We start from the raw sequence: 20,307 nt of genomic DNA on the forward strand, positions 1-20,307 counted from the left end.
CCTACTGAACAGAAATCAGTACGAAAACTATTTATCTCATTATCTTAAAGTTCGTGTGATACAATAGTATAATAAATCCATTAAGAAAACAAATTTCTTCCATTACGGGCAACTGATCGAACCAGAATATTTTTCAGCAATGATGTGTCTGTTTTTTCCCGTTTTCTGACTTGTAACTTGTTGTTTATATCTATAAATCGTTTTTGAGACAATCACATCCAACAACTTGATAAATAACAGTCACGTTTGATAAAGAAGTTGGTATATTTTCATTCCATTTCTATTAAGAAGAATGCGCATTGTCAAAATCGTTACAATCACATTTGCCCATCTATACAAGAAGTTATTTTTTATTTAATATAAATTCCTATCGGGATTTTGATAGTTGAAATGCATATTACACTTGCTTATATACAAACTAAACGTATAATGGTGAAATTCGTTAAGCCTTTGAAAATTTAGCGTCATGGATATAAGGATTTATTGTTGTCTGTACGTGTACATGTCTCTTCCACCTCTGGGTTCGTACATTCAAAGCAACCTTTGATGGTAACATGCAATTCGTACCTTCACTATGATTGGTACAATAATGTGTATATTTTTCAGCTCTGTTACACATGAACTTCCTGCTGTACTGATTTGATTGCTTTTCAATGGTATTGTATTTTTGTCGGGTAAATCTCATATAATCTAAAATGATGACTACTGATTCTATCTAATTCTTTCACAACACTTGTTACTCCTGTAGTGGCGTTAATTCAATTTGGATCCTGAAAAATTCGAAAGATCTTTGGGAGACCATCAGTTCAAGACTATTATCAGAATATAGTAGCATTAAAACCTATGACTTTTAATCCCCATACTCAGTTACAACCCGACTTAAAAACATTATACATCGTTGTTTTTGTTTTCCAAACAAGATGGTACACCTAGATACAAATATATAGTTCTTGGTAGATATTCCTCATATTTTGTAAGGAATAATTCCAAATCATCTTCCAACTATACAGAAGATGTTTACAAAATGCTGGAATTTTTAATCGACAACATATTTGTCCAGTGTGGTGGACGTGTTTTTTAACAAACGGTCGGCATTCCAATGAGAACGAATTGTGCTACTCTACTTGCTGACCTATACCTTCACCCTCATGAGGCTGACTTTATAGCTGATCTCATCCGAAAGAAAAATATCGTTTAGCTAGATCCTTTAATCTCAATTTCCGCTATATAGATGACATATTGTCTTTTAACAATCCAAATTTCGGGGATTTGATACATCGCATCTACCCCAAAGAACTTGAGATAGAGGATACTACAAACACTGTAAGGTCAGCCTCATATCTTGACCTGCACATAGAAATCGATGGTAAGGGAAAACTATTGACCAAACTTCACGACAAACGTGATGACTTTTCAGTCAGAATTGTAAACTTTCATTTCATATGTGGCAACATCCCTTCAGCACATGCTATGGAGTGTTCATATCACAAATCATACGTTACGCCAGAGCTTGCCGAGAATACGCAGACTTTTTGTATCGCGCTAGACTTTTAACAAGTAGGTTCTGGAACAGGTTTATGTTGCTACAAGATTGAAGTCATCACTACTGAAGTTTTATGGTCGTCATCATGAACTCGTGGATCGTTACGGTGTATCCATCTGCGCCATGAAAACTGATTTGTTCAACGTGTCATAGTTTTCCTTTCCTTTTTCGACTACCCCGGACTAGACTTTTTATGAGCAACTCGTCGGGTATTTCTAGAAAAGCAGAGGACGCTTACCCTACCGGTGCACCTGGTCCACGTCCGATGTTTTTCGTGGAGTAGCTCATTTGCTTTTGTTACTTTATATGTATTATTTTAATTACTTTATGTTCTCTGTTGTGTATGTTTTCCATGTCTGGTCATTGTCCCTGGATTATATTATTTTGATTACCGCTATCACCTTAGTTCCCTTGATTACTCTTTCATTAATTCTACTATCAGTTTCAAGAACGTCTGTGTGTTTCCGTGATAGCGTGTTCGCCTGGAGTGCGGGAAATGTTTTGTAGGCCCGTTCAACCTAAACATATTTACACAACTACACAAAACTAAAATAATTGCCTGTCGATTAAATTTAATTATTATATTTCTACTAAATTACACAAAAAAACTCACAAAATTAATTGTATAAATCACAGAGGAGTTCTTTGAGCACAGGCGAATGACCTTTTCATAATCCCGACTTTGACTTTCGTTTTTTTTTTTTAAATATTAAGCAAAGGGAACTAACTCCCAAGCCCGACACGCTGGTTTACTGTCCGATTGGAGCAATGGTCAGCAGTATACTTCAAATTCAATTTTTTGATTTATTGCGGCTGCTTTACTTACGGAAGTGAAAATAGTTTAAGTTTCAAAGAAAAATGTTTCCCCAATGAGACCGCCAACCAGGTTGTCGTGTGTTGGTAGGATTCGTCCCTTTCAAAAAGTTTGCTAAATTGGCTTGCATTATGTCAATATGCAAAAGGACTATTGCATGATATGAGTTATTTAGTGCTGCGAGCAGGTGTCAAAAAGTGCTTTAGTTTTCGAGTTTAATGGGCCTAGAGGGTATACGGCTATATCATATGTCAATGGACAGATAAATCAATGTAGTTTTTGAATATCGTACTTATCAAAGTGAAAAACGGTAAAGTTTTCTGCTATTTTGCATTAATTAGTGGAGGGGTCAAAGATCTATCGACCCCTGTACACTTTGATAAGTAATTTAAGTGAAATTATTAATTGTAGGTATTAGGAAACAAGTAACATGTAAAGGTCACATGTATAGAATTTAAAAAATGTAAAAAGAACTTTTTCCGACAAAAGTAACTATTTAATCACAGAACAAAAATGCCCATAAAATCGGTTGCATTTTAGTGTATTTTCAATGATTAAGAGATAATAAGACACCGTAGAATATTACAGTGTATATCTAAATATTCTTTACTGAAAAACATATAGAATAAACACGACCTTCTCGATTCGATCTGCAACATGGGCTTTGTAGAATGAGAGTGAAGTTGCAAATTTTTACATATTTAAACTATTAATTGTACTAAAATTGTAATTAATTTCTTTTTTACATTTTTGAAATTCTATACATATGATCTTTACATGGTACCTGTTTTCCGATACCTACAAAGAACGATTTCACTTAAATCACTTATCAAAGTGTATTGGGGTCGATTGATCTTTGACTCCTCCTCTAATTAATGCAAAATAGCGGAAAATTTTACCACTTTTCAGTTAGAAAAAAAATGATGTTAAAAAAATCCTTAGCCGTCCGCAACACTAATTTGAATCTTCTTCCTGAACTTATAAAATGTTTGTTACGTATAATCCTGATTGGTATTTAATAGGGTGTGTTTTTTTAGTTTTGGTTTATTTTGTTTTAGTTTTCGTTCGTACCGCTTTTATTTATTTTGTTTTGCTTTGATAATAACCTACTATCAAACGAAATGTAGTACAAACGAAAGTAACACAAATATTGGAATTATAAATGAAATAGTTTTGTAATAGTTGTTTCAGCAAGTTACAAAGAAAACTATTTCAACGATACATTTGAAATTCTTCGGTTGACGTACTCCTGAACATTTAGTGTTAGAGTGGGGAAACACTCTCGGACCCTCGTGGGGTCTGGTAAAACTCGCAAGTAAGAAACTCTAACCGAGTTTTTCGGTGAGGTATCCCGAAGGCTGAGCTCCGACGTCGACATCCGTTGGTTTTAATATCACTGCTAACAGAATCCCCGTCAGAGGCGGGCGTGCGAGATCCACAAGGATAGTCAAGACCGTAAAATCCCTCAATCATCACCTCATATATATTGAATTCACAATATTAAAGTCGTCGTCACACACATAATAAAAAGTTTCGTCTGCTTTTTGATGTTTTATTTATTTCTATTTTAAATCCTGCACATATTTCCTTGCAATATCATTTTGCACGATAACCGTAAAATTGATCATTGAAAAAATGCCATTGTTTGGTTATTGGAAAGTTTATTTTTAATTTCGATTCTTTGAGGGGTAAGAACATTATTTGTTTTTGTTTGTTTGGAGGGTAATGACGTTTTTTTTTATTTTATTTTTGGTTGTTTGTTGAAGGGTAAGGCCGTTTGTGCTCCTTTACCATGTAAATCATAAATTAATCCTTAATTTTACACATGACATTGCCTTTTGGACGATCAACACGATGCAACATCTGCTACAATTACTAAACCAAACGCATACAATATGCTTCGTAAATGACCTCTTGTACACCTCGGTGTATGAGGATAAATTAAGTGTTTGTTTGTTTGTAATATATGCATAAAATTCTACGGAGAATAAATACTTTGGCACTGCAAAACACAAGTGTATATGCAACACGCAAAATTAGGGAGCTATGAGAGGGCCACGTGTAAATTGAAGTGGAAATGTTAATATCGTTTGCTGTTTACCCAACAAGGACGTTGGCTCTTGATCCCTAAGGGTCTTGATCTGGCCTAATTTAAAGACCTCACATGATTGGTTATTGCGACTTTGGAGGATTAATATGAAACCGCATAACGTAACTAAAGGGAATATGGGAACTAACTAGCAAAATAGGCAAACTTTTAAGTATTTGTTATCTTATTCGCAAATACACATACTAGTATTTAAAAATATAATTCAAGTGCTCCGACTGCGCTCGTTTTTGCTTCTATTTAAGTCCATGGATGTTGTTTTTGTTTAATATTTTGATAGAAATAATTATCAGTCAGAAGAATAATTGATATGTTTTTCTATGATCACGTAATGGTAAACATATCTTTCCCTTCTCTAAATTGTCATACATGAAGGCATAGGAATAATGATGTTGAAAAAAATAACAAATTGGAAAATGAAATTTCTTGACAAATTAAAGGATTGAGTGTTGTCCTTGGTTCACATTTAATAAGAGTAGGAATAGAAACATTCCATAGTCACTGAAAATCAAAGTTTAGGGTCATAAAACGTAGTATACTCCATAACTGTTGGTGTCACTACCATAACTTTACCATTATTTCCATCGTCATCTAAAAGCCTCAGGAAAGCATCTGTTACACGCTCAACCCTGCAATAATTAAACAAAATGGTAATTTGAGCGGCACTCCGCACTTCACGACATTACTTGATTTTTGTATTTTTTTTTTTTTTGTAAAGACTGCATTTTGGTAGAAAGAGTAAGTCCAGATTTATCCTTTGAATGGCTTTTAACTTTTTTTAATGTATTACGATGGTTTTTTTTGTTTTTGTTTGTTTTTTGTTGTTTTTTTGTGGGTTTGGATGAAAAGTTAAACGTTACTGGTCAGGCCAATTTTAAGTTCATTGGCGCTCAAAGAAAAAACTTGATCAATTATTTGGTTCAGTGATCAAGCCCATAGTCTATATATTGTTTTCTAGTATTTGGTTACTGGTTACTTACGGCATTATTTTATACATGTCTATAAGTTTTTGGGCGAGATCGGGTCTGTCAAGCCTTTCATGGGGATTCTTTATGATGTCTGTGTTAGCAAAACTTGGACATAAACAGGCTATACGTACACCATTCCTTTTAACATCAGGATGGAACTGAAGAATGTTTTTTTACACGGAGTTGGTTGTATTAATTCATTTCTTAAATCATACCGGCTTGGCATACAATTTATTGTAAGTATCAATGTCAGAATATTTTTTTTTATTATGACATCATCTTTTTTTGTAAAATGAACCACGTGAATATAACTGAAAAGATATTTTTAATTATTTTACGTGTTTTCTTAGTTTGAACGTTTTTGCAGTTGAGAAACGCAAACAACTAGTACGAGTCTTTAGTCATGCGATAAAAAGACTATTGATACCAACGACTCAAGGGTCAAGGGTCAAAGAAAATGCAATAAAATACGAAGACGGTCCTGTCTTCGTGAACACAAAACAAAGATAACCAAAAAGAAAACAAGAAACCCGGACTCATTTAAAAGAGACATTATCAAACTTTTAAAAACATGAAAATAACATATAATAAACTTTCTATTGTAGTACAAATATCTAATATGAATTGCTAATTACTTACCGCCCAGCTGCGACTGTATGCAATGATACCATGTTTAGAGGCCGCGTATGCAGGACAGAATGCAACAGGCATTAACCCTACCACAAAATCAATATGTAATTTTTGGTTGTATTTGTTGTGTATCAATGTATATAATTTTGGATCACATAAAAGTGATATCAATTTCAGCAATTAAAATAAACATGTATACCCATCAGTAGAATAAACTGTAAAATGGGACAAAATATTGCGCGAAAAATGACTCTAAATGCAGCAAGTTTGAGGCATAAAATGTTTCATAATGCTGATGTACCAACGAAAATAAACGATCAGGTTAATGTGTAAAAATCAGTAAGTGCGCTGATTATGCTATGGTTAGCATAAACTGGTTAGACAGAAACTAACAATGAATGTTCGATTGAGTGAAATGTGTAAACATAGCTACTAACTAAAAGCTGTCTATCTGAAACGTACGTACCTGCTATAGAGGAAACGTTCACTATGAGACCACTCTTTTGTTTAATCATATGGTTAAGAGCTATCAATGAACCTGACATCATCCCTGTCTTAAGTTTAAATTAATTGAAAATATATTTGTTGTAGTTAAACATGGTGTTTAATTCATGTTTTTTTTTTCATGTAAAGATTATCAATAACCCGTTTACTAGTAGGAAGTCAGTCTGAACTCACAAGACTGGTTTTATACTTATTTTTCAATATTTTCAGTAGATACATCAAGTCAGTCAAGTCAAGTTAAACGTGCAATGATTGTACGTTTGGTCGTATTTTTAAACCCATGTCATGATCTACCTAAGTTCTGTCGCAATTATAGCGAGTAATACAGTTAACTTCAGGGGTTAGAGTTGCTCTACCCTTAATCGTATGATCATTACCTAGTAAACCTTAGGTTGTTAATTGGACTATTAACAAGAACTTTCTATCATTTCAAAAGTTTTTTTGATTAAATATCCTTGTCGGTTATCCAGGGAAATTCATCAAATGATTGTCATTTAATGAAGTGATGGTAAACTCTATTCCCTGAAGTTAACGATATTACTCGGTGTAACTCCAGTTATCATCCGGAACCCGTAAATGGACAGACAGATGGATGGACATGCAACTTTTCATATGGTATCACACAGTACATCGCAACCTCGTGTGGTGGGGCATAAAAAGTAAATATTAGATTGAATCGTGAATCTTGATCTCTTTTGCATTTCTAAAAACCGTTTTCAGTGAGAAACCTTTGCATCAAATGTTTTAAGATAACTTCTGGTGGCGACTTACCAGGTTGATGTCTATAGTGTTTTTGTGTTGTTTTTCATTCATAATACCAGCGTTGTTAACCATGATGTCAACACGGTTGTACTTCTTTATAGCATTGTTATAAACATCTATAAAACAATCATGTACTTTGTGTCAGGATCAAATGTGTGTTTTGCTATAATACTTTAAGAATGTGTAACATTAATGTTCAACTCCTCACTTTCAACCACTCACAAAATGAGAAAAAAAATGCAGAAAAATCAGAAATCTGATAGATGCCGCATTGGCACGTCGTGTAAAAAAATAAAAATATATGTTAACGAAACAAGCCCTTCCTAATATATTCTTAAAATAACTGATTATTTATGCTGAATTTAATTAAAAACAACGGACCTGTATGATTAACAGCGTACCTAATATATCGTTCTCGTTACGGACGTCACAATATTGAAATTCAACCCTGTCTTGGCCATACTGCTTTCTGAGCTCAGATAAAGTCTCGATACCCTGTTCTTTGTCAATACAACATAGAAATACCTAAAACAAAGTTAGATTTTTGCATGACCATAATAAAAAAAACTTGGACAAATAAAACGTGATGCAACAGTCCGTTGTTTTTTTTATAAGGTTACACTATACAAATGGAATTTAGGTGCACTGTTTCGTACACAAAACTGACCCGGTCTAATTTTGTAAAATTTAAAAAGAAAAAGAAAAAAAGAAAAAGAAAAACTGTTTTTTGACAATTAATTTTGGGGAGGCACCCAAAATTTGTTATGAAAACTGATGTATATTTTTATTATGTTATCATGGCTACAGATTTTCATAACAAAATAGAAAATCTTTTTTTACGGATTTCCATAATACAAGGTTTTGAAAAATATATACTTTTTATAAAATAATGTTGGATTTGCTTGTTTAAGTGTCTCAATATAGCTTCATTTCCACAAATTGTCATAAAGTTATCTGTAGTGACCTATCTATATAGTGGAACTTAAAAGATTTTTAAAAAAAGGCCGTCATCATAACCCTTTTTTTAAAGATTTGCGTCTGTTTATAGCTGCCGGGGTATATGCATAAAATACACCATTTCACCCTTAGCCGTGGTATTTACCAAAACATTTTTGACGTTTTTACCCTCGCGAGCCCCATCACACTAGATGTTTTTTTCGCAAGTTCTTCTGTTTCATGGGCCAAAGTCACGGAACGTTATCAATTCTGAAGCAGAAATAAAAACGGAAGTCATCCAAGTATCTGTCAAACAGTCAAAAATGTCAGACAACAACGCGGCCGTGTAGCAGAAATAAAAATGGAAACGCCAATGAAGACCATGAAAGCAACAAACAATCGGTCACTTTTTAAATTGATATTCGGCTGAATTAAACAAGTATACCATGATAGGAAGTGTATTTGCAAAAATACCACTCTCGAGAATCAAACATTTTCTTACCTTGACTGGTATTTTTCGCAAAATACCCCTCGAGCTCCCTGCCATGATATGTCTGTTCAATATATATATACATGTATGCCAAAGGTGGTGAGTTTCCCGCTTTCGGCGAGGGCCTCCTCATATTTCATTACCAAAATCAACAATCTACCGTCAAAACGGGAGTTTTAGCAGCATTCGGAAACACATATACACATGCTACAAGGAAATGCCTGCCCCTCCCGATTCCGACAAAAACGGTAAAACTAGCGAAGAGTCTAAATTATGAAAAACGAAAAACGATGTAGAATATTACGATATAAAATAGAGCCTCTAAAGAGCTTGAATCGCCCCTAGAGATTTGAGATCACGTAGTTATCAATTGTAGGTAACATTTCATCCATTGGAACAAGTCTATCATTTAAAGAGGTGTCTATACTCACATTATTTCTGCTTCCTGATGAAAAAATAAGACAAAATGGAATGTTTGTAGAAGGCATTGAGGTCAACAACCATGTCAAGGTTCAAAATATTTCAAAACCTGCGATGTTTCAGAAGGGTTGATAATTTGCCAATCAGAAGCTTAGATAAAGTCTGGCAGCCATCTTGTTTGATAAAGAAAAAAAACAAAATCTTATCACTTGTAGAAACTACTCCTTTTATTATTTCTGCTAATTTCGGTCATAATTGGCTTAGTATAGGACAAAATGTGTTTCCACATAGGGTTTCCATGGCAACTTTGAGAGGCCGCAACCACCCGCTGAGCCATCTGATGCACACAAAAAGTACAGTGTATGTAGAGGGCATTGTTGGTCATCAAACATATAGTTTCATACATTGGCATCTGTTGATTTCTGAAGAAATTGTCTTTAAAAATTGCAAAAAAGTAAAACAAGGCAATAATTTCGACATTGGTCAACGGTTTTATCACATTATTAGAGATCATCTCGTCGCTCAGTATTTCACTCCGGTCAGAATTTGTCTCAACTAATTTTTAAGATACATGTATTTACAAAAATGTGCTATTTGATCCCTACGATGTATGTTAAATAATATGTATAATGTCCGTTGACGGATCGAACATCAGCACATCAGTTCTGAACAGGATACCCTAGGAAAGTTAAGTAACAATTTGGTCAGGCAGTTTTGAGAAGATTGGTAGAATAGATAACTAGAATATAACAAAACAGTCAAATAGGACAATAACTCCAACATGAGTAAACAGAATACCCATTTATAGAATTCCATTTTCTTAACACTTAAGCCATGTCAGAACTTAACCTAATGTTTTTTTAGATGTTTGCAAAAAAAAACAGAATATAACTGCTGTTTGACCTTTACATTTCAATTCAAGTAAAAGCGGCCATGATCGAGGACGATTAAAATATCCCTAAATAAGTTCTGAGCAGGATACCCTAAGGAACATTCTAACCAAGTTGGGCTTCAATTGGTCAAGTAGTTTCACAGACGATGATTTTATGTATAATATCAAGAAAAAAGCAAAAAAGACTTTAAAAGATATGTTATTTTAGGGGTCACCATTTCATATTTTTAAATGGTCTTATCCTCTTTAATCTAGGGAACAATCCAAACAGGTTCTATTGAGTTCTAGTAGTTGAAGGGAAAGACGACCACGGATACCGAGTGATGGCAATCGGGTCAAGCTAAAATGAATATGATAATTGAATAACATTAAGAAAACCAATTAACTTATGCGATTTTTAAAAAATGTCAAAAGACATATACGAATTATTTCTGTACCTATTTAGGGACCGGTCAAAATTTATCGCCATCATAGGACCAGTGCAAATAGCAGTAGTACAGATACTTTTTCGATGTAATGCTTTTGTTGGGACACCACTTTTTTTTACTGATAATATCCATAGGACGCAAGTCTCTTTTTTACGATCATATACTTTGAACCAATTTTTTTATTAACTTAAAAAAAGAACAAACTATTATAACAAAAATAGTCTACAACGTATAAATGCAGTAGAAAATACAACTATTTAACATAATTCATTGTAATTGGAATAACTATATGTATTAAAATAGAAATAGCTTTATATCAATACCTCATTTGTAAGATCTTTAATACACTAGTACTGTATGTGTTGATATAATATTTTCAAATAAAAGCTTTTTAAGAAAACAATGATAGGACACTCATTTTTTTCTTACCAAGTTGACATAGGACATCATTTTTTTTTCAAGTCAGATAGGGTTGCAACTTTTACATAAGCTCTTATTTCTTTTGCACCGGTCATATGTGGCGATAAATTTTGACCGGTCCCTTAGCTCCGTGCAGGTCCGGGTGTCAAAAGAATAGGCTTGCAGCAGCGCTAAGCTTGTCGTAAAAGGCGACTAAATAGTGCTCAGAAACCTAGTCGGGGGCTAGGCGCTCTGCCCACAGAGCAACTAGGTTGTGTGCCCCAGGTGATGGAATGGGGTACCCCTGGCGTGTCACATGCTGGGGTTGTCAGGCTGTAATACGGAAAACCTGACCGCAAACCATAGTGGTTCTTCGTGTTGGGAAAGATGCCACGTTCCTCGCACGTTAAAGAACCCTGCTGTGGTATTCCATAGGAGTAGGAACCTTTGCGCTCCGCCACATGAGGCTAAATTGCCCGATCCTACCTTTCTAGAGGCAATCTAAATTTGTCGACCTTGCTGCCCTTGTCACGGATTGTGTCCCATCCCTTTTTCATTTCATCATCATCATTTCATGTTCATCGCCTGAATTTAGCTGAAATATTGCTACTCGGACGTTAAACCCCAACAATCAATCAATCAATCAATCATCTGTACCTATTTATAATTTATGACCATGTAAACATATCTCGATAAACAAAACTTGTTCTAAATATTAAACTCTAGTCTAAACGAGGTCGATGTCGTGTTCAATGGCTTCTTCAGAAATCTTACACCCGTTAAATTTGTACTACAAAATACATATAGAAATTAGAATACAAAAATTCAGATCGAAAGATATCTAGAAAAATCTTAAAACGGACTACACAAATTAAATTGTGTAGAACGTGAATACAGCAATTTTGATAACATCGCCGCTTACCTTGTGACCTCTTTTCAGTAAGGCCTCACTGAATGCCCTGCCTAAGCCCCGTGAGGCCCCAGTAACGATTGCCACGCAACTTGCCATAGAACTATATCATCCCTTTGAAGAGTGACTTTGTGAACTTTGATATGGCAATGTACACATATTCATATACTCATTTTAAACCGTGAAGTAATCCAATTAAATTTTTGTTATCAGTTTTCATACAACCTGACAGTGTAAATACAAGCACACAGGTATATACGGAAGCCGAAAACGGTTACGCATTTTTTTTCTTTTTCTTTTCTTTTCTTTTTTTTTTTGGGGGGGGGGGTATTTCTCGAACATTCGAGATAATAACTTGAAAAAGAAAAACACCGAAAAAATTAAAAATGCTGGAATGTCGTTTAAAATTTATACACAAGAAAAGTTCCCTTGAGTGGAACTGAATTTTCTAAACTGGATGATTGATCGATTATTTGATACGTCCTCGTGCTCATATCTAGTCCGAATTTCCTCTGACCCTGCAACCCTCCTATCAATATCCAAATAAAAAAGAGAAGGGTTGCAGGGTCAGAGAAAATTCGGACTAGCTCATGTCCTGTGCGATGCACTACAATTCATTTTCTTTATACATATCTTAAGAAAAATGCACCGATTTTAGTAAATTGGCGCAAATTACCATCAATATAAATTCGGAAAACGTGCTTGTCCATTGTTAACGTCACAATTTTTAATATGACGTTAGTGTCCATGAATTCAAAATGATTGCAGGAATTCTAACTTTAGCATGTTCGCGTTTATGGGTCAGTGAAGTACATGTAAGTATCCTATATGTCTATGTCTATATCCAAAATAATTCGTATATGTTTAATGCTGGAACTCTGTGTCTGAAGAAATTCAGCATTACTTTTCAACATTATAACCTATGACGGCCATGTCTCACTACAGTATATAAAAATATGATGGCTAAATATTAACATTATTTTTTGGAAACAAGATAATAAATCTCTGGCCGCGCAATATTGATTTCCAGTAATTATTTAGTTCGAATGCAACCTGTAGTTACCAAAGGTTATTGTGTTCTTAATCGCGTTTTTTTTTTCAGTGAGCAATGCCAAAACTTTTACCAACGTACTCTTGAGACCAAAATATAACTACGAGAAGTGGTGAGTATATATAATTACTAGAATAAACACAGAAACATTCTTATAATCAACAACTAATATAGAAATAATTCCCGGTCGAGTCACACCTAAGACTTTAAAACTACTCGCAGCATAAAGAAGATGGAGTGACGACTAGTCGTTCTGTTTCAGAATAATGTCTGAATGATAACCCGACAACCTGTAGCGTATCGGACTTATACAATTCATGAAGAATCAGTAACCTCAAGCAAACATTGTAGAAGCATACCTACGCGTTTGGTATTAAATGAGACTTGGCGTTTACCAAAAATTAATCGGTCTTATAAAAATAGAAGTTCAAGTTCATATTTCTCAATATCTATTCTGATTATATTCTGATGGACCAGGTCCACCAGTAGGGTAAGCGTCCTCTGCTTTTCTAGAAACACCCGCCGAGTTGATAATAAAAAGTCAAGTCCGGGGTAGACAAACGAGGAAAGGAAAACTATGAACCGTTGAATAAATCGGTTTTCATGGTGCAGATGGATACACCATAACGATCCACGAGTTCATGATGACGACCGTAAAACTTTTGTAGTGATGACTTCAATCCTGTAGCAACATAATCCTGTTCCAGAAACCTATTTGTTAGAATTCTAGCGCGATACAAAAAGTCTGTGTAGCTTCGGCAAGCTCTGGCATAATGTATGAGTTATAACGTATAACGTATAAGCCGCCCCTATACTTATTAGTATACCATTCCTGCAACCCGCTGAGCCATTTTAGCCACGTAAAAATGCATTATATGTAAAGAGCATTGAGGTTAACATACCAGTCCTGTGAAGTCTCAAAACATTGGCACTTTAGGTTCCAAAGAAGTTCGTCTATAAAGATGAAAATATCTAAAAGGCTAAAAGAAACGTCCAAAGGGAAAATAACTCCCATCAAGGGTCAATAGATTTTCACGAAAATATCTCAATGGTAAAATTACATCAAGCTGAATACTTTAACCTGGGTCAAATCATTTTTTTTTTTAAATATGTTAACAAAACTGCAGTTTTACGCCTGCTGTATATTTTAGTAATATGGAAGCCATATTTGTCAACGGATCAGAAGTCCTAACGATAGATCTGTGCACAATACCCTAAGAAACATGTTTACAAAATTTGGTGAGAATTTATTTTTTTTATAATTTCGGAGAAGTAGAATTTAGAAATAATTACACGAAATTAGCAACAAACAAAAAAAAAACAAACGAAAACAAACAAAAACAAAAAAAAAACAAACAAAAAAACAAAAACAAAAAAACATAAAAAGGGCAATAACTCCAAACGGGTCAACAGAGAATTTTACGAAAATTTCACCATGGGTAATTTCATTTTGCGGAAGACATTTATCGATGTCAGAATTTGTCTTAATCTTAATATTTTAAAGATATTTGCAAAGCACGTCGTTTGTCGACGACTGAAAAAATCCCAATCCCAATATCAGTTCTGGACAGGATAACCTTAGAAATATTCACACCAAGTTAAATTCCATTTAGTCCGGTATATTTCTAGAAACATATAATGCCAATCGTTTTTTTTCTTCTAAAATTCTGACCGAATGATGTAGAATAAACCTCTTGAAGTTAAACTGAAGTTGACTTTTCAAATTAATAAACGAAACATGAAAAAATGATAAGAGTGTTATAAAAAGAAGGAATAACTCTTGAACAGGTAGTTTTATTAACTTGAAAATCCCCATATCAGTTCTAGGCAAAATAAAACCCTAATTATTAACCTTAATTAAATAATAATTAAATAATTGAAACATTAATACCAGGTTTTTTTTTTAATTTGTCCAGAAGTGTCAGAGGAGGAGATTTTTGAAAAATTGTTAATGACGACGGACGCCACATGAATAGCTAAGTGAGTTAAAAGTCTTATATTTTGACGCCATAACACGACTTTCACTCACAAATCCGACTGTTAAATAAAATTTAGGCTAGAGTTTTGTTTACCTATTTACTGAATAACGGTAATTACTACATTTCTTATCTAAGAAAAAAGTACTTTCAAGACCAAAATCCTTTTAAAATTCAATACGCGTGCAATCCCAAGTCGTAAAAATCCATACGGTTATTATTATGCTTTCTTGTTTAAACGATATTAGTAATTGGCTCTACTTATAAAGAGAAGAGTAATCAAGGGAACCAAGATTCTAGCTGAAATTAAAAGAATGTAACCAAGGGACAAAGACCAGACATGGAAAACAAACACAGGAAAGAACATAAAGTAACTAAAATAATACATACAAAGTGACAATTGTAAATGAGCAACTTGGACTCCACTGAAAACTGGTAGCATGGACCAGGTGAATCGGTAGGGTAAGCGTCCTCTGCTTTTCTTGAAACAATCACCGAGTTGGTCATAAAAAGTCAAGTACGGGATAGACGAAAAAAAAATCAGTTTTCATTGTGCAGATGGATACACCGTAACGATCCACGAGTTCATGAAGAAGAGTAGACTGCACCTTTTTATGACTCCATGAACTAACAAGACGAAGAAAACAAAACAAATCAAATCAAAACAAAATACGAAAAAAAAATAAAATGAACATAACAATCCGTCTACGTTTCATATCCTTGGGATGCGAAATAAATCAAATAGACACACCTTAGATTCTTCTTCTGGTATCCAGTTATCCATCACATATTTAATGATTACTAACTGTTGTGCATGCGTGGTGAAAACCAAAACATTTATACATTTATCAAATGCCAAAAAAAAAAAAAAAAAAGTGATGAAAAACAAACAAAAATCATGTGAATAAAGATATTTACATTTTTACTGGATTTAGTCTACATTTCTGTTGTCGAAAGAGCTGGAGCCAGCTGACCTTTAAAAGCTTCTAATAAATTGACTCAACTGGTTATATCCGTTGAAACGGATAAATGCAGCAGGTTTTTTTTAATACTATACATCTTTATTTTAAGTGGATGTTCATTGCTGGTGTTACTATTATTTCTAAAACAACGAAAATATCATACTAGTGTCGAAGTCAAACTTTCTATTGTTTATGTTTGAATATATTACATGATAAGTACTTGGATTTACCCATGTAGTTCTTCAAGTCGAAGAATGTGTGTTTTTCGAATTTTTAAAAGTTGAAAAATAAGCAAAAAAAAATGTATACTCGTAAAATTAAGATTAAAAATAAAAATAAATTGAAAAAAATCACAAAACGGCGTAGTGTTAAATGCAAAGTGCGCAAGATAATAAAAAAAACCCAATAATTTGTTGTTTTTTTTTGGTTTTTTTTCACAGATGAATACATCAAATTTAAACTACGAACTGAAAGAGGCATCTGTTGTCTTAAATAAACTCAGTGATCAGGAGCTACAAATGATTTCTCCTTATAAAACTACTGATATTCCCAGTACCAACTTCCGTAACGAAGAAAACGCGTATTCTGATTGTGATGATACCATGAATGAGTACTTATTACAACAAAATGGAATGCTCGTTGATTCTGAGTGTGAAACGTCCCATACTTCCTATAATATAGTAAAGCAGCCTTCTTTAGTCGCGAACGAGGAGACTGGAATAGGTAGAAAACGGAAGCGCAAAAATGATGCGCCGAAGCGAAAAGTTGTTGTTCTTCAACAGAATATACTTGAAGGAGAAGATTATAGAGATGTATGGTGCAGTTCTTATACTGATGGCAAATGTATAGACAAACATGGTGATTATCAATCGTCCACATCTATCCGAGAAATATCAGCAAATGGTATGTGTGGTAATAACAATGCAAAGTCGGTAAGTGGGAAATGCTTCATGAGTAAAATGACTGAAGACTGTTCAGAAGAAAAACCAAAATGTAGCAGGACACCAATGTTTGCAAAGAAGACGAAGTTTGAGAATAAACGAGAAAGACTGACCGATGAAAACATTGTTACTATTGGAAGAGGAGAAGATAAATCATTAAATGTTCAATCTTCCACTTCTGACCGTGATACAGGCTCATATTTACACGGAGAAACCTACAGACTCAGAAAAAAGAACGTTAAAAGGATACCTATCATATTGAATAGAAAAAAGAAAACAATATCTATGAAATCCGAGTTTTCTGACAGTAAAACAAATCACTCCGAAGTCAGAATTCTTCCAAAATTAAATGAAAATCCAGAGAAGATTTCTTTTCAACAGACCACCCGAAGTGTATTCAAAGATGTATCAGGTAAACAGTCTACAATGAATGATCCAAGTCCAGAGTTACGAAGTTCGACAATCAAAGGAAACGTAGAATCGCAAGGAACCAGTCAAAGTATGCCAGGAAATTCCTCATGTTCATTACCGCCGCTACGGAGGCCATCGAAAAAAATATCAAACATATTGAATAGCGAGGTGCCATTAGAACAACAGAGTTCATGTACAATGAGTGACAGTGGATGTCTAAAGCCAGCTTCATTTACTCCTCTGATCGTCAGTCAGTGTGCTCTGTCAACATCTGTCTCTCCAGAAGTAATACCAAGTTCTTCATATGTAAAACCATACATCTCAACAAATTCTCCTGACGTAAAACCATACATCTCAAAACCCCGTTATAGCACTAGACTTACATCAAAACCGGGAACTAAGTATATTGTCAGAAAAGACAGTATCATAAGTGCTAATATTGAAGACTTCATTGAACCGCCACCAAGCAGCTGGTCTAGCAATGTCAGCGGTCTGAACAAGCTAATTCTAAAACTACCTGACGCATATTTAAACGAGAAACAGTTCTACAACAGTTTTGTGAAGAAATCGGATTCATTAGAATCCCCTGTAAACCTAGGGAGAGTATCATACGACTATAACCAGTTGTCTCCTAGTCAGCAACCTACAGTAGTGACTCTAAATATGACCTCAAGCCCAATTCAACCTATAACCACTCGGTCAACTGAACACTGCACTGACTCGGGAGTTACAGATGAGAAAATAAAGCGGAAAATGGAAAAAGCAAAGAAGAAAGCTGAAGGAAAATCAATAATCCTGCAAGGTAGAGGCACACTGGATGATATCAAACAGGAGATGCGCAAAACCAATCCGGATTTGTGGAAAACACAAGACCCAACAACTTTAAGTGACCAAATTTCTAAAACGACTGGCCAAAAGCAGAATCTTTCCAGGGTAAGGAAAGTTGTTCAATCTCAGGATACCACTCCAGTTGGTTTGTTCCTCGACAACTTAAAAGAGAGATTGATGGAAAAAACAAAATTGTCAAACGATGTAATTAAACGTCTTCCTAAAGTAAACGAGTTTGAAGGTTTGGTGGATATTTGTAGCGACTTAGTTGAAACCAATTCAAAAACTAGAAACATTGAGAATGAACATGATGCGACAAATGTCAGCACTTCACAGAAAACAAATGATGAGAATAATATAACAACATCGGATACGAGTGGCGAATCCGTTATTAATGCGGAAAAGGAGGGTGGTGACATGACAGACACAAAAAAATCTCCAACGAAGGAATATAAAGGACTTCATGCACCACATTTAAAGGACCAGAAAGTAGTTATACGCTATGCCGGTCGTCAAACATCGATTGTCGATATACAATCAGCTGAGGGTAAAATCAAACTGGAGAATCTTATCAGACCAGCCCAAAAGGAAAGGAAAGAAGTTGAATCAAGGGATTTCGTTCAACAGGAACCAAATGTTCACCCAGACAGCAATATAGGAACTCCGACGTCAACGGTATGGAAATATTCCCAGAACAAAGCCAACTCCTTTAGTGGAAAACTGCAGTCACCATTTAGAGAGACTGCTGCACTTATAAGTACTACTATAAAAAAGGAACCCTTTCCCGCAGAGGCAAGTCCGTGGCAATCTCCCCAGAAAGATAGTAAAACGATAAACACAAGTAATTCAGCGCAAGGACAGTCATCTAATGACCATGCTTACACCAGGTCGGAGACAAAAATGGTACCACCATCTGGGAGGGGTGTACCATTTACAGTAAGAGAGTTATTGTCGAAGGCAACAAAAACAGAAGGTATATCCCCAGGGAAACTGCCTATTCCGAGCGCATCGTCACAACAAATACCACAGATTCCCGTGTATGCCGTAAGGTGCGGCGAGAGGGTTATTTTGTTTCCAACGTCTAAGATCGCCAGCCAGAGTGTCAATATAAAAGCTGTGATACCAAAAACAAATGAGTCACCAAAACCATCAGCAAAGTCACCTCTTAATCTAAAAAGTGTTAGGAAATGTCAACAGTTAGTCTTGAAGAAAAGTAAAACCAAGGTCTTTGATTTCACGAAAAAATGTGATCTAATTCATGCTACAGATTTGAAGCCAAAGAAACCAGACTCTTGTGTGAATCAACTCGTCCCAGTAAACTTTAACACAATAATTCCAAAAAGACCTAAAAATCAAATAAAGCACATGTGTTCAGTTGTCGTTCAAGTAACAATATTGGAAAACAGTTCGTTCTCTTTTACTAAGGATATTCTTGCTCTTAGTTTCACACACGGATCCAATCCTAGTTTAATCAGATGGCACGAGGACGGCATTCATGTAGCGTTAATAACATTCAGCAACAAAAACAAAATACAACATCTTACTGTTGATCATATAACTCCGGGCTTCTATTGTATGAGTTTAAAGAATAACCCGAAGATCAGACGAAATAGAACATTCGAGGGTTTACTGACTTCAACACTGCCCAATGAGGATTTGATGGGCTTGGAAAAAGACTTTCTGGCCATTGGACAAATAAAAGGCATCATGGATCCAACACTGAAGAAGCCAGAAGTGACTAATTGTAAGGATTCCACGTTAACAGAAGTACTGCGAGACGTTTTACCAAATGATTTAATGCACGCGTGTAATCCGACAATCAGTGATAGAAGTTATAAACCAAAAGTGAACGACAAGGCATGGTATTCAATGCAAATGTTTGATCTATTTACCAAGACATATGGACGGACTCGTGGCTATCACCCCCTGAATGGATGTCGACTTCAAGGTGAAGTTGCCAGCTAGATCGACAATAAAGAAGCTGGTGATATTTCCAGCACTATCCCTTGTAAGAACTGCTTTCAAATCTGCTAGTATTGTATGATCTTAAGTTGAAGAGTTTGTATGTAAGCAATACTACAATTCAACAAGAGGGATTTACATTTACAAATGTAAATTTGAAGTCAACATTTACTAAAATTCTGTTGCAGACCTAATTAGTATTCAGCATATAAATAAAACAAAAATCAAGTTTTCTTCTTACACACTATTTGATTATAAAAAAATCACTTTATTTTAAAGCGTTACCTGTCCTAAGAGAAAGACACCAGAAAATGCATCTACAAAACACTGTGTTTTATTATTGGCTTTAAAAGAGTTAATCAGGTGTGTGTTC

At 34.8% G+C, this 20,307-nt stretch overlaps 2 protein-coding genes across 6 annotated transcripts in view; one reads left to right on the top strand and one right to left on the bottom strand.

The window, feature by feature from the left end:
• Nucleotides 1-20,174, top strand: part of LOC148622915 (uncharacterized) — a 31,860-nt gene extending 11,686 nt beyond the window's left edge. The window contains exons 1-5 of one of the 5 annotated variants that reach the window (XM_088573256.1): nucleotides 12,510-12,618; nucleotides 12,906-12,966; nucleotides 14,006-14,093; nucleotides 14,771-14,834; nucleotides 16,233-20,174. In XM_088573256.1, the coding sequence (XP_088429382.1) occupies nucleotides 16,233-19,937 (3,705 nt within the window). In that variant the 5' untranslated portion in view covers nucleotides 12,510-12,618; nucleotides 12,906-12,966; nucleotides 14,006-14,093; nucleotides 14,771-14,834 and the 3' untranslated portion in view covers nucleotides 19,938-20,174. Of the gene's footprint in view, nucleotides 1-12,509; nucleotides 12,619-12,905; nucleotides 12,967-14,005; nucleotides 14,094-14,770; nucleotides 14,835-16,232 lie in introns of those variants that run through there. The other 4 variants (XM_088573255.1, XM_088573257.1, XM_088573253.1 and 1 more) reach the window with 4 other exon arrangements.
• LOC148622916 (15-hydroxyprostaglandin dehydrogenase [NAD(+)]-like) lies at nucleotides 4,874-12,059 on the bottom strand. Its single transcript, XM_088573263.1, has 7 exons — nucleotides 11,816-12,059; nucleotides 7,730-7,853; nucleotides 7,338-7,444; nucleotides 6,529-6,616; nucleotides 6,072-6,148; nucleotides 5,445-5,590; nucleotides 4,874-5,093 (listed from the first exon to the last, which is right to left on the bottom strand). Exons 1-7 carry the CDS (start codon nucleotides 11,900-11,902, stop codon nucleotides 4,973-4,975), a joined length of 750 nt encoding a protein of 249 aa, XP_088429389.1. The 5' UTR covers nucleotides 11,903-12,059; the 3' UTR covers nucleotides 4,874-4,972.
• Nucleotides 20,175-20,307: the final 133 nt, after the last annotated feature.

The sequence above is a fragment of the Perna viridis genome, chromosome 3, assembly GCF_037379345.1.
Source record: "Perna viridis isolate PV_CMFRI_1.1 ecotype Kerala chromosome 3, ASM3737934v1, whole genome shotgun sequence".
Classification (NCBI taxonomy): domain Eukaryota; kingdom Metazoa; phylum Mollusca; class Bivalvia; order Mytilida; family Mytilidae; genus Perna; species Perna viridis.